This window comes from Triticum dicoccoides, chromosome 4B (assembly GCF_002162155.2).
Source record: "Triticum dicoccoides isolate Atlit2015 ecotype Zavitan chromosome 4B, WEW_v2.0, whole genome shotgun sequence".
NCBI classification, from domain to species: Eukaryota; Viridiplantae; Streptophyta; class Magnoliopsida; order Poales; family Poaceae; genus Triticum; species Triticum dicoccoides.
The window spans coordinates 550,050,545-550,064,251 of NC_041387.1; the positions used below are offsets into that span (position 1 = coordinate 550,050,545).

Here is a 13,707-nt window from a genome sequence, read left to right on the forward strand (position 1 = left end):
AGGTCAGGGGTGTAGCAAAGACGGCAGTGGCGGCGTGCAGGACGACGACAACGACGAGGCGACTACACCGCCTTCTACAAGCTCCTCGGCATGTGGAAGGCTCATGCGGCGGCGGGCGGCATAGTTTTCATTATGTCTTTTTATTATGTACAAATATGAAGGAAAACCGCCGAATATGAATGAAACCCGCCAAATTTTAGCTGAATTCGTGTCTTTTTTCAACTAATTTAGCCAAACTTCAATTCAAAAATCGGCGTCTTGGGGCGGTGGTTGGGAACCCGACTGCAGAACGCTCTAAAGGAGTTGTGCCACGCGAGTGACGGGTTCCAACGAATCTACTCCAGCGCAGTACATTAACATACAGATTGCTTAAGCTTGCTAAACTTCTCAGAAATGATTAATGTTCCTCCACCAGACCAGCATCATGTATTGTTTGCTCTGAAGTGAACGTTTTGCTCCTTGTGTTATTGAGCGTTAGATTTTCTGTTCCGCAAAGTTGATTTTACCTCACTGGACAAAGTTCATATAGTAGAACTTAAACCGTCAGTTGACGAAAGCATGACCGCATGAGAACGTAAGCTAGCTGACATCTTGGGGCACATTGAACTTACACTAACAGTTTTCCATTATTTGCATGCTAAATTTTAAACTTTTTTTTATTTTGCGGGAAATGTTTTAAATTTCTTTGATTCAAGGGTACGTACCGGCCTGGCTTGGTATGTTGGACCTCGCAAGTGACCAGTGACCAGAACATGCAAAGCAGTCCCGCGAACAGCCCGATTAGTATAAAAGCCACAGAGGAGATTAAAAGAATTACAGACCCTACCATTCCCATCCAAGCAGACGCTAGCTAGTTTAAGGCTCCTTGCCAAAACGTCGACATAGTCCAGCCGTACAAGGGAGTTTCCCCACAGCTCTCATGAACAAAAATAAAAGGTTGCGCTGACGCTGAGCGGAAGAGCCAGAAATAGTCAACTACACCTAAGTAATTACATCAGAGAAGAGTGCATCGGAACCTCTTCCTTTTTCCCCCTCACTGTGGCCAATGGGATACAACAGATTGAATGAAAAGACAAAGCACGGAGACAGCCATAGACGAAAATTCCAGCCACGTCCAGCAGAACCCGTAACTTGGTATGACCAAACATCAGATTCCTGGGTACAAGAGAGAGCATATGTTAGTGCCTAAATTTAGCCAGGTATTTTTCTTCATCAGCAAGACGACCAAACATTGAGATATTGGCAGGAGTCGGGCCTTGAAATGAACAACAGAAAGAGTAAAAGAAAAAAAAAACAATGCACCCATGGGCATTTCGTCTAGAACCAAGTTAATAGAGAGAATTCGCTGGTCGATAAAGAAACCAAATGAAGCATGAAGGATAAATGGAGGAAGTTAGGTTTTTAGAATAGCATGAAATGTATGAATATAGTACTCCCTCTGGGACATATTAAGTGTCGCTCAAATGGATATATCTAGACGTATTTCAAAAATAGATACACCTATTTGAGCGACACTTAATGTGAGACGGAGGTAGTAGTAATTAGTAACCTTCAGACCTATCTATGCATAGACATACTGCAATGCAAAAAAAGACGGAGTATCAGCTCAGCTCGGTGAGTCCTAGGCGAGTGAGCATGCGAGCATAACGATAGTGATCGAATAGCTCGACAAAACTCACTTACATATAATTTTGAAATACCACTTATTTTGGGAGCTGAGCAGGAGACACTCCAGCTTTTCATATATGTGCCAGCATAGCTTTCAATGGCCTACACACCAAATCCAGCTTTACTAAATTTCCATACGAAGCAACACTGTATTTTCTTATGCTAAGCTCTAAGCTTATTTGAGGTTTGTCCGAGCCAAGCTCAAGCCTAGCAGTAAGCTCGAAGGTCAACTTAGGCTTGTTTGAGCTTAGATCGAGCCTACCCACGTTTTTAGTCTGTGATGACGTCTACTGACAAAAAACAAAATATATATGAAGTGAAGGAGTTCATCACCTCCAAGAAGCGTAAACAGCAGCGATGCCAATACATGCATGCAGCGATGTAGATCGCATGAAAACTCATTCGCTCAATACTATGTCCTGACAAAGCTGAGCTGATACACTTGATGTCAATAGTGTACCACGAAAGCCTTCCTCAGCAGGTAGTGCATCAGCCTTCGGCTCTGAAATTTCATCTGAAACATTATAGGATAGCAAAGTTAACAATATAATGTTTTCAGAAATGTTCAAGTAATCGTATTTGTTACTTTACTTCACCTGCTATATCACGATCCTCAAACAATTCAGAATCTTTAACCCACAGAACATCCCCAGGGAAAATGCACTTGTCAGCAAGAGTCGCAAAATCATCTTCAATCTCGAGAGGGCCTTTATGAAGCTTCTGATTCTCCTTCACAATCTAAATATGACAACAGCAATAATTGGACTGAAGCAGACAACCGCAATGAAAAATAAAACAAGCAAGATTTTTGCACCAGAAATAAAATAAAAGTAACCAGTGCAGGTGTGCCCCTCTTTTAAACAAAATGGAGAGAAAGGGGATGCTAGAACATACTCCCTCTGTAAACAAATATAAGACGTTTTAGATGATTTAGTGATCTAAAATGTCTTATACTGAGTATTAGTTTACAGAAGGAGTATATAATTACCGATTACCAGCACAGTTGCACTATTATGTGGAAATTCTGTATCCCCATCTTAAGTCAGCACTACGTTATTGGACGATTGACTTGCCAATACTGTGAACATTATTGATGCTTCAGAAAAGGAAGCACAATAAAATCCAAAAATATGTGATCAAGTGATCATGCAAGTATTGAAATTTGAAAATGGATGCACCGAGCAGTTAACCCAAAAGCTGGTGGGCAATACATTTCAACACTCCCCTCACGTCTAGGCTCCTCAGGAATTTCATGGGATCGATGTAAGCCCCAACTATTTTGTTAAAAGTGCATTAGCCGGGTCTTGAACTCGAGACCACTTGGCTCTGATACCATATTGAATTGCATGCACCAACTAGTTAACTTGAAAGCTTGAGCTGTAAGGGAAAGGTGGGAACCATATTTTAACAGCAAGTGCAATGTATAGCCACAGTACTCCATTATGATGGTACTCCCTCCATTCCAATGAATAAGGCGCACACTCATGCCAAATTGAACTCTGACCATAAATTTGATCAATCAAATGTAGATTACATGTGATAAATATCATACCGTTGAATTTGTATTGATCTAATTTACGGTCAAAGTTGGATTTTGGAAAACATGCGCGCCTTATTCATTGGAATGGAGGAAGTATAATGGTATGGGCGCCAACTGATAGGCTCAAAAGGTTCAGAACAATCACAGCATAGGCAACGATCCTTTTAGTACACCCTCCCTCCCGGTTTGTAAGGTCCTACAATACCTTAAAACTACATGTTTGATGCCTGGGTCTAACTGATTAAGCACCTGGTACTTTAAGCCGGAGCTTATCACTTTGGTAAGTACCAGTTGCAGCTAACAATGTTAAGCTTTACAATTTAAAGTTCAAACTTATTCTTTTGGACAGTTCAAACTATTTCAACCGCATGTATTATCTGTTGAAGTGATAAAATTAACTGAAAAATATGCCTTCCAGTCCAGAAGGCTTTGAAGTATAGAGTACGACTCAATACTGATACTTATTTAGCAAACTTCTTTCAGCTGAAATAGAATCAAGTGGCAGTCATACCAATCAACAGAAGTTTTCTTCTTAATTTTTCTTGTGTTTTTTCCTTTTTGTATATGAAATGCAAGAGGAAACTGTATCGGTGCTTGGCTTTTTGCATAAAGTAAAGTTTTGATATGCATGACATACCCCTAAAGATTCCCATATCATGAGTTTCAACTGATAGACAGTTGTAGAACCAGAGACTTTCAAACTGATTGAGTTCCCTGTGGTCGTTCTCCGGGAACGCTTTGAAGTCCGGCGATCTGGAACAGGAAGAGCTGCAGATGCCTCTCTAATTGACTTTGGTGCTTCTTTCCCACGCACAAGATAAACATGGATATCTTCGTTCTGGTAATTGAGTTTCTCCACCAATGCACAGCTCTCTCTTTCTCCAATACATTCTTCACAAACCTAGCATGCAAAATTCACAAGTACAAATGAGACTAAAAAAATAGGGAAAATAGGATGTGCACTTCTTACTCATCAGACAGGTGCAATTATTCCATTGCTTGAAAATATTTAATTGACTAAATCAACTACTACAAGGGAACAGCACTCAGCCAACAACGTAAACCTTATCACTAAGCTCATCTATGAGGCGTAAGAGACGAGATTCTGCCTTTTTTTCGTCCAATACACCGTCTCCCTGCCATTCCCTCTTGTGCGATGGTTTACACTTTAGAATCACATATTAGGAGGCGACAGCCGACGACTCGTATCTAATAGCCGAAGAGGCTGTCACAGCTGCGACCTTGATGGTTTACAGGAGAGCTATTGAAAAGGAATGTTGCACACTTGTAGCAAAATAGCTTCTAATTGCTCAATCATCATGTCATCAGGACTAACCTACATGAAAGAAGAGCACTATTGCAGTTTGTTGTTCATTATACTTTCCTGGTAGTATTGTTGTTTACTGGTTTAGATTCTCATATTTTAACTAGTCAAGTGTGCAAGCCTGCAACTGCAAGGCGACGCATTGTGCATATGATAACCAGGCTTACATTAACATAAGAATGTTATGGTCAGATATGCAAATCAATAACTCTAATCTAGAATATTTGGTTTACCTCAGGATCAGTTCTGACATAGGGTCTACAGTCCTCCAAGTCATCATTTGCACCATTAATAGACTGGTCCGGATCTTTATCCAAAATTACCATTGCTTCAGATGACTCGTGCGGTTTATCCTCTGAGCTCTTACTAAAAACAATTTCAGCACATGCGCCATCTGCATGTGCCACGTTCCACTCCTCAGAGAATGATTGCCAGTCAGATTCTGAGATGATTGCTAACCCATCAGTCTGAAAACCAAGCATATAGTTAACCCACAACGTCAAGATTATTTGTTTTCATCTAGCAACAAAACATATCAGTAAAACAATGCCCAAAACAGCAATGGAAAGCAACTAAATAACAATGTATAAGAACTTTATACTTTCTATCTAGTATTAGTATGCATTTATATTCATAAGCTTTACCGGTATAGATCCATAAAAAATTATTAAACAAATAAATACTAGTTCGAAACCAATATGCCGCATATTTCAAGAGGAACAGAACAGCACAGCAGACGTCCTCCTGTGCTTCTGACAAGAAGGCCAGAGCTCGAGTTCCCAATCTGGGAGATCATCTTTACCACATACAAACTTCATGAAACAAATAAATACTAGTTTGAAACCGATATGTCGCATATTTGAAAGAGGAACAGCACATCATAGCAGATATCATCTGCTTCTGAACAAAAAGAGCTGGAGCTCGAGTTCTCAATCTGGGGGATCATCGTTACAACCAATGTACATCAATTTCATACACACACACACACACACACACACACACACACACACTCCAAAAAAAATCAAGTCGTCCCAATGAGCAATAACGCTATGGACAGACTTCAGAAAACAGCTAGCCCAAAAAGAGGCGACAAAGAGAGTAGGAAAGATAAGTTATGAAGATACATGAACTTACATTTGATGTTTTCTGAGTGATGCCCCCACGCTTGTAAACTATATCCAAAGGCCTTTGCAACAATCTAGAATGCTGAAAAATAATCAAAATATTCAAAAAGAAATACTTCATAGTTTACAACCTAATAACTAGATAACAAAGGTGGTGGTATTGCAATTTGCCAAATCAAGTCAACAAAATAAATTGAGTCTCCTAGAGACCCGCATTAAAAATATGAATATGCATCATTTACAGGGAGGATCAAATTAAACATGTCTCGCTGACCAAACAAATCTTCACAATATTCTATTAAACCCCACTTGAAGTGACGAAATAATAACTTATAGTGAATTCTTAAATCAATTAGGCAAGAGCACCAAACATGTGTCATGCCACAGATATGAAGGTAGTTACGATGCATACTTATTTGGTAGTGCTCTCAAAGTATGATTGTACTCATGTCAAAATTATATCTTATCCCATTCTTGGTCTTGCTTTGCTCTGTAAACTATTACATTTCTAAATTAATTCACTGGCAAACATTAAAGAATGCAAAAGGGCAGCATTATATATGTATGACTCTTGGGCCTCACTCAATGAATCCAACTGGTATACCACACGACCTTATAGGTAGATTAAACAATCTACAGTGTGCAGAAGTGCAATTCCTTGCCCAAATTATCCTGGCAGTCAGTCTTCACCAATGTGTTGCAAAAAGTGCTAATATTCATCTCATTGTTTCACAATAGGAGAATAGTAAGTTAACTTCTAGCCATATTACCCTAACAGCAAGCTTCACACTTACCTGACTATAGAAATTTATATACTAGAGTTCAAGTTTTTCCTGGCCTTTTCAGAACCAAACACACATACCGTCATGTAGGACGACTTATCAGCAGAACAGAGAAGAGATAGTTTACCTTCTCACATTTAAGTGAATTTATAGCAGCTTCAAGACTTTGAGGTTCTGGTAACGACGAAACATTTTTTCCAGTCGCTGTAATGTAAGCTCTCCATTCTGACAACCACGACGAAGGAACCAAATAATATTTTTGTCCAGGATTAAGTGCAAAGCCTTTCCCAGAGATTAACTTTTCATGGCTCTGTCGTTGCTTCAGTTTCACCGCTCTGAAGAGACAAATAACATGTCAAAAGAAACTTAATATAACCACCCACTTTAAGTGAACAGTTCATTATCCCACATTAATAATACATTGTATTATGACATTGTTAACCGTGAATCCAATTATATGCCATTGATTAATTCACTGTATTATGGCATTTTTAGCTTACCTAAGATTATCCTCAACAGAAGCAACAGCTGACAATTTGTCGTCACAGATTTCACATGGTTGAGTATCTGACGGAAAAGTCACAATATCATCAGCTTCCCTTGCGATGGTTTCATAGAGAAATAGCCATAGGCTCTCTGGCACAGATACCCGCTTTGCCCCAGAAGCGTGCTCTGGAAGAAGATTCCCATGGCTGCATCTTAGAGCACTTGTTGGTCCCTTATCAGCATCAAAAGTGATATCCACATTTTTCCTTCGCAGCCAATGGGACAACCTGGGAGCAACGGCAAAATAGATCGGTATGAGACTCTAGTAGATATCTGTGATTTGGTAACGTAATGCAACCACTGGGACAGCAAAACAGGAAGAATGATAAAAGACTATGCATGAGTGCACATCGACAGAAGAAGCATTCAGTGCCAAATTCATGGAACAACTGTGAGACATACTTAGGTTATAACTGGAAACTGGTTAAGGTGTAAAAACCCAATCAAGAAAACTAATGATTGGCCACATCCCACATCATGGTAATGGTTGAAGTATTGCACACAAAGGCAATCAATACAGAGCAACCATTAGAAGGTAGTACAAAGTAAACACAACATACAGACCTAACATATGACTCATGTTGGTGGAACTGCAGATAAGGATTCTTACAAACACATTATAGTACATCATATAACTGGACTGAAATTTGGAAGGGCCTTAAGCAGAATATTGTGTTTGTATATAAATAGCTCCACAAAGACAGTAGTAGTTCAGGAGAATAGTCCTAATTGTACGTGAAAAATGTTTAGCTTCAGCAAGTCACGCCTTAAGCAGAATATTATGTCTGTATATAAATAGCTCCATAAAAACAGTAGTTGAGGAGAATAACCCTAATACGTAAAAAATGTTTAGCTTCAGCAAGTCACGTACAGAACCAAGAACAGAATCTGAGAAGGATGTCCTTTCCATACCATGCCTTCGAAATAAAGTAAGAAGGACCTTCTGGAATACTTCCAGCAAGTGCAGCTTCTGCAAGATTCTTTAACGATGCTTTCCGATCACGATAGACATCAGCAGAAACTGCAGTTTTTGCTACATCCTTGAGACACTCCTTGCAAACATCATCCTTGCTGAGTGTTGGTCCTCCTCCGTACTAGTATGTAACAATATAAATGATAGCCATCAGTAGTATTTTAGTAGTATAAGAAGTTCAGAACTAGGTACAAAATACAGTGTACTTGCAAATAACTAAAGTAAAACATTACCACTAAGCAAACCGAGTGAGAGAAACAATTCGAGAAATAAAACCCAACAAATGGAGAAGATTCTTACCTTGGAAAGTAGCTTCTCCCAAGCTTTAGCCGATAATCGCTTCATGGATGTGACTTTAGATGCTGGAACTTTTCCATGTTCACACTGAATTGGACTGTTGTCAATGGAACTGCGAAACCAACATAAAGTTGTTATGTGGATCCTGCCAGGAATATCCTAAGGCTATTTGTTCAGAAGAGTATCTACACCTATTAAAGATTTAGTTGGTGACGATGGTGTGTTTACTCTCTGACTGACCATCCAATCTGCATCTAACACATGCGGAGTAACTACGACATTTTGTAAAAAGACCCCACGACTCTGCTCCACATTTGCAGAAAACCACTTTGTCTCAATATCAGCCCCATCCCTCCCCCGCCTCACCCAAAAAAAATAAAGAGGAATAAATTTGTATGGAACACACCATACTTTTAGTGATATATATACCAAAAATAAGGTAATTTTTTCAAGTTTGTGAATATGTATTGGTTTATTTTGTATCCGTTGCAACGCACCGGCACTTTGCTAGTATGCATAACAAGGAGTGTAGCCATACAAAATTTCAAGAATTGCTACGTATAGCACCTATAACTGAGATAGCACATATATTTCACAAAAAACTAATAATCGGTGTGCTAAAAGGGTTCAGACGTCAAAAACTGATAGTAGGTTATCATTGCATTCTCATGTGAAGTTAAATTCCTTATGGGCTGCTCCTCATTATAATGAATAGTGGTGTATGCATGTGATGGTATGGCCGACCTTGTCCCGGCCAATCAAAATATACCCTATTATGTCCCTATATATTCGAACGGACGGAAAATCCAAAAGGCTAAGATAGATCTCAAATCAAGAAAATCTGATCTAGTCTAGAGCTTAGCAATGAAAAATATTAGCAACTACCAACCAGCTCCTTTCATGTAGATACTGCAAGCATAGGTTAAACCTAGAGGTACAGACAGATGATGCCCTCACAGAACTTCGAACTGCCATGATGGTTGTTGTGTTTGGAAAATAAATCAATGTAGTGAATGTACTCAGATATTTGATGGCTTGTGATATAAATGAGCATTATATGTATTTAACACCCAGCTTTTATTTATCATTCCATAGATTTGATAGCTAACTGTACAACAATCCAGATAGCTAACAGTACAAGAATACTAGAGAAAAAAGTACAACAATACAAAGTAGTCACAAGAGCAATAAGTTATGAGTTTCTACGCAACTGACAAACAACATTTGCAAGAATAGTGTTGTCGCGACACCAAGTAATAATAAAGCATTTAAATGTAGATGAAAAAGAAGTGGAAATAAATAAACAAGTGCTCTAGAGAACTCACGAGGGAGGGGTAGCATTATCCGCCCATTGGCGAAGCCAGTCTAGTGAAATCCAAAAATATGAATCGTCGTCTGGAGTAGCAGGTGCTTCTGTAATAACAGATTTTATTTCTTGGCGCCTTTCTTGTATGGAAGCCAAAAGGTTATCTTTTTTACTTAGGTACTCGCCACATTCCTTTACACATGATGCATTCAATGCATCAATCTCATCCATCAGATGACGTGGAAGTGAACTATTACTGGCTTCCACAATATTATTGCTTTTAATACCATTTTCATCCTTGCTCGAACGTTTGTACATTAGCATGTAAGCATCAGTGGAAGAGAACATCTCTCCCATATTAGAAGTCGGTGCAGCATCATGATGGCTACTGTTATTACCATTTGCCACAGAGCCTTCGGTAGAAGTACCTTCAGATTTCTGATCCGCTTTATCAGATGACTTGCCTGGTTTTTCACCAAAAGGGTGAAAACCAAGGCTGGATACACACTCATCATCAAACTCCCACCAGTGACCATTGCTTTCATCCTTTATATGTGCCACATAGTGACCACTATTAGCAGCACTACCCTTATGAATCAAAATAGCAGCCAGGTCATAAATGTAATTAGATGAAGGATCCGACAACCGCTTCCCCATATCTAGCTGTCCCGGAAAACTGAATGATGAAGAAATCTTTTTCTTCGTTGTTGTCTGCGGAGGAAATAAATTAGTAAATTTCTTCCACACAAATCAAGAAATCACATACAAGACAGAAGCAGGAGCAACAGATAGCACAAAACTATGAACAAGCTTGAATCAGAGTAATCACCTTTGGTAGGAATACATATCGCTTCAGCTGAAAATTAACAACAGGAGGAAGCGAGCGAAGTTTTATACAACGGGTGGCGTCTACCCTTTTCTGACATGACTCGCAGGAATATTGGTTCTCCCCATTCAGTGCCTCCACGCTCAAATAGTCATCCAGACTTTCCTCTAAATTACTTAAACCTTTAATATTCAGCTCCAGTTCATAGAAGTCTTCCATTTTTGAAGATGCTTCAGAATCCCTTCCACATGATGAACACCTTAAGCGTATGATAACCAACATCAGTCCTCCAAAAAATTAATGAGTACAAATGAACTAACATATCATATTGTCATTCATTTTGGTATGTGCAAGCTGTGTGAATTAGAAATTGTGAATGCACTCAGTGGTCAATCCAATTAAAAAATCAAAGATATGTACCTGAGCACATAGCTTGACCTAAGTACAAGATCCAGCAAAACAGGACTCTCAAGTTCAAAAAAAAAAATCATACCCAGCTAACTATTTTGTTGCTGTTTGACAAGATAACCAGCTTGTTATTATAATCACAAACTAAGATATTTTTATAGTAATTCTGTAGCGGCAGAACATCGCAAGACAATAAAACACAGTGTATGCGAGCAAACAGGAGCATACAAGGCAAACACGATATGGTAATATTGGGAAGATAAACCTTCTAACTTAAAGTTCAGATCCATTCAGTTCCCAAAATAAATCTTGAGAAAAGCACTAATTTAGGCATTTACCTACCGAGTCACATGCGACACACTTCCACGAAATAAATCTTGCACAATAGTTTTCGCAACAGCAACCTTGGAGTAACTTAACGAACGCTCGAGCAGAGACAAAAACAAGGTGAGAAATTCGTGACTGTCCTGCTGGACACCGTTGTCTAGTTCCAAGGTCTTGATGAAAGGTGCTGAATCAATGAAAGCCATTTTGCTGGAGTGTAGCTGCGCAAATAATCGAGCCAGCTGATCGAGAACAGGTTGCTTCTTCAAGATGTCTGGCTCTAGCGAGAAAATGCCTGAACGGAAGGAAGTGTTCATATAGAGGCACTGAAGTATGCTGTTAGCATAACATGTCGCGCCCAGATTAGTCAATCCAGCAGGCGTCTCGGTGGAAGCACGGAGGTCCTTGGATGGGTCAGGGCCGAGGCCACTGACATGCTCGCCATTTTTCTGCCAGAGGCCAGTCTTCCTCGCCCCACCGGTGGTGGGGATCAACCCGCAGAAACAATTGGGTGAGTCCTTGGTGTTCCCATGGCAGCCCTGGCAAACCGGCTTCCACACACTATAAAGTTGCCTAATATCATCTTGAGTGATGGCGCCCGTAGAATGTATCCTCCTGCATAACAGGCAAGCACCCCAAGCAAAAAACAAGTCAGCAACAGAAACACATTGAAATCTCACCCTTCACCCTAGCAATGGGGAAAGGCAATGTACACATACTTGAGAGCAGCATAAGACGGGCTCGCAGACTCATCGGCGCGTGGCCTCTTGTTCTTATTGCGGGTGTTGTGCCTGTTCATTGTACCATCAACTGAGCGCCAAGCGAAACCTCCAGTTGCTCTCCCTGCTGCGGAAACAACAGAAGCCAGAGCATTAGCGCGTCGGCGTCGGGGGCGGAAGGAACGAGGAGCATTGGGGTCAGTTCGAACCCTAAATTTCGTGGGAAACAGGCTGCTATCACTACTCCACCAAACAGCAAACGAATCCGCAAGAAAAAAGGGAAAATCGATGGATTTAACAGATAAAGGGCGTTTGGATTGGAATGCTTACCGCGAAGGGAGGAACAGATCAGGCTCTCCAGGCAATCCGAAGCAGGCTAGGGTTCGTCACGAGCAGGAAAAATCAAATCCAAGCCCTGATGGATCTCTGCTCCACGCCGGTCCGGTCCAGTAGAGCGGCGGCGGCGGCGGCGGAGGGGGATGGGGAGAGACGAATCCCTTGGAGGTGGCGGTCGGCGGTGGAAGGGCAGAGGGGCGGAGAGGGTTTCCTTCGATGACCCCCGCCGCGAGCTGGAAGGGGATGAAAAGAAGCTGATCTGCTTTTTGGTTTCAGAAGAAGAGCCGAGTGACGTGCCGCATGTTTTTATTGGGTCGGGCTGCACCCATGGGCTTGGGCGCTTGGCATCAGAGTCATGGGCTGGGAGCACGGGGATAGCACAGGACGGACGGTAAACCGTGGAGATGGAATGTTTTCTTTTGCTGGAATGGAAATGGAATAATTTGCCTCTTCAACTTCAAGGCTTCTGCAGATCCATGGCGACATTCCCCTACAGCGCACGGCGTCGAGATGTGTAGGTGATTTGCTGAACGAGGAAATGACAGAGCACATTATGGCAAACTACACGGCAGCGGATGCTTGTCATGAGTCACGCGGGATTTTACACCATTTCTCGTGATTTTGTGGTTAATATGGCGAGCTCGGTAAGGATTATCCCTGGCAAGTTCTGAAGCCTTCTAGTACATTTATTTTTATCAAGCGGTTAATTGCATATTTATAAATTATTTACGTTGCAAAATCAAAGACAGTATGATTTATCCGGTAGTTCACTATATATTTATACTCAACCAAAGGAATCAAAGGCAAGATTAGTTGCTTGGTCCACGAAGAAGAAGAGGAGCTCCCACCCGAGGTGGGTGAAGATCAACCTAGATAGTAGCATTCTTATGTTTCCAAAAAAAAATTGTCAGTTAAGTCTATCCACTCTCCGCGTTAAAGATGAAGCGAAAATACTACTATAAGAACATCCCAAGTGAAGGCGGCCATATCTATGTGAGTTATGTCTCTAAGAAGGTACATATTGAATTTCAAACAATCAAAGCGGAAACAATTGTGTGGCGTCAATGAAAGGTCTTCAGTTAAAGCTATTGATGAACTTGTTTGTGATTCCACACGTCATAAATTGTCAAAAAAAAATATGACATTTTTTATAAAAAAACATAACAACTAAGAAAAAATCATAACGGTTCATAAAACCAAACTTAAGCATAGAAGCATACATAGATTCATATACGGAGAGAAGTACATACGTATCACCAAGATTCATACCTAACTGTTTAATAAAACGGAAAAATAGCAGTTCATCACCACAAGTCCAAAAGATGCACTCCTAATCCTTGTTGCTTGTTCTGGATGCAGGTCAAGAATAGAGAATTCTCATCCACCTACTCCTTGTTGCTGATTGTGGGTGCAGATTGGCCCTTATCCTTGCCCAATAAATGATCTCATCAAAAGTGCGGCTTATTCCATTGGGAACACCTCATGAAACTCTTGCATGTTCCAGGCTTCCAAGATCATGTTAGACAACTGGTGG

At 40.5% G+C, this 13,707-nt stretch overlaps 1 protein-coding gene across 3 annotated transcripts; it reads right to left on the reverse strand.

Annotated features, from left to right (window-relative positions):
• Positions 1 to 780: 780 nt before the first annotated feature.
• LOC119291409 (ubiquitin carboxyl-terminal hydrolase 26-like) lies at positions 781 to 12,437 on the reverse strand. 3 transcript variants are annotated; one of them, XM_037570164.1, is made up of 15 exons: positions 12,168 to 12,437; positions 11,838 to 11,961; positions 11,137 to 11,733; positions 10,390 to 10,645; positions 9,580 to 10,271; positions 8,258 to 8,366; positions 7,897 to 8,078; positions 6,939 to 7,211; positions 6,566 to 6,773; positions 5,667 to 5,738; positions 4,766 to 4,999; positions 3,846 to 4,109; positions 2,265 to 2,406; positions 2,002 to 2,182; positions 781 to 1,155 (listed from the first exon to the last, which is right to left on the reverse strand). In XM_037570164.1, exons 2-14 carry the CDS (start codon positions 11,915 to 11,917, stop codon positions 2,067 to 2,069), a joined length of 3,225 nt encoding a protein of 1,074 aa, XP_037426061.1. In that variant the 5' UTR covers positions 11,918 to 11,961; positions 12,168 to 12,437; the 3' UTR covers positions 781 to 1,155; positions 2,002 to 2,066. The 3 variants fall into 3 exon arrangements, with proteins under 3 accessions (XP_037426061.1, XP_037426062.1, XP_037426060.1); XM_037570165.1 differs by having other exon boundaries at positions 2,002 to 2,170; positions 11,838 to 11,964; XM_037570163.1 differs by having other exon boundaries at positions 11,838 to 11,964.
• Positions 12,438 to 13,707: the final 1,270 nt, after the last annotated feature.

Excerpts from the sequence above, each read along its gene's own strand:
- LOC119291409 (XM_037570164.1), bottom strand. The coding sequence starts at position 11,917 with ATGAACAGGCACAACACCCGCAATAAGAACAAGAGGCCACGCGCCGAT. Across the intron at positions 6,774-6,938 it reads TCTGTTGAGGATAATCTTAG|AGCGGTGAAACTGAAGCAAC; the intron begins GTAAGCTAAAAA and ends TTGTCTCTTCAG. Across the intron at positions 2,407-3,845 it reads TGATATGGGAATCTTTAGGG|ATTGTGAAGGAGAATCAGAA; the intron begins GTATGTCATGCA and ends TGTCATATTTAG.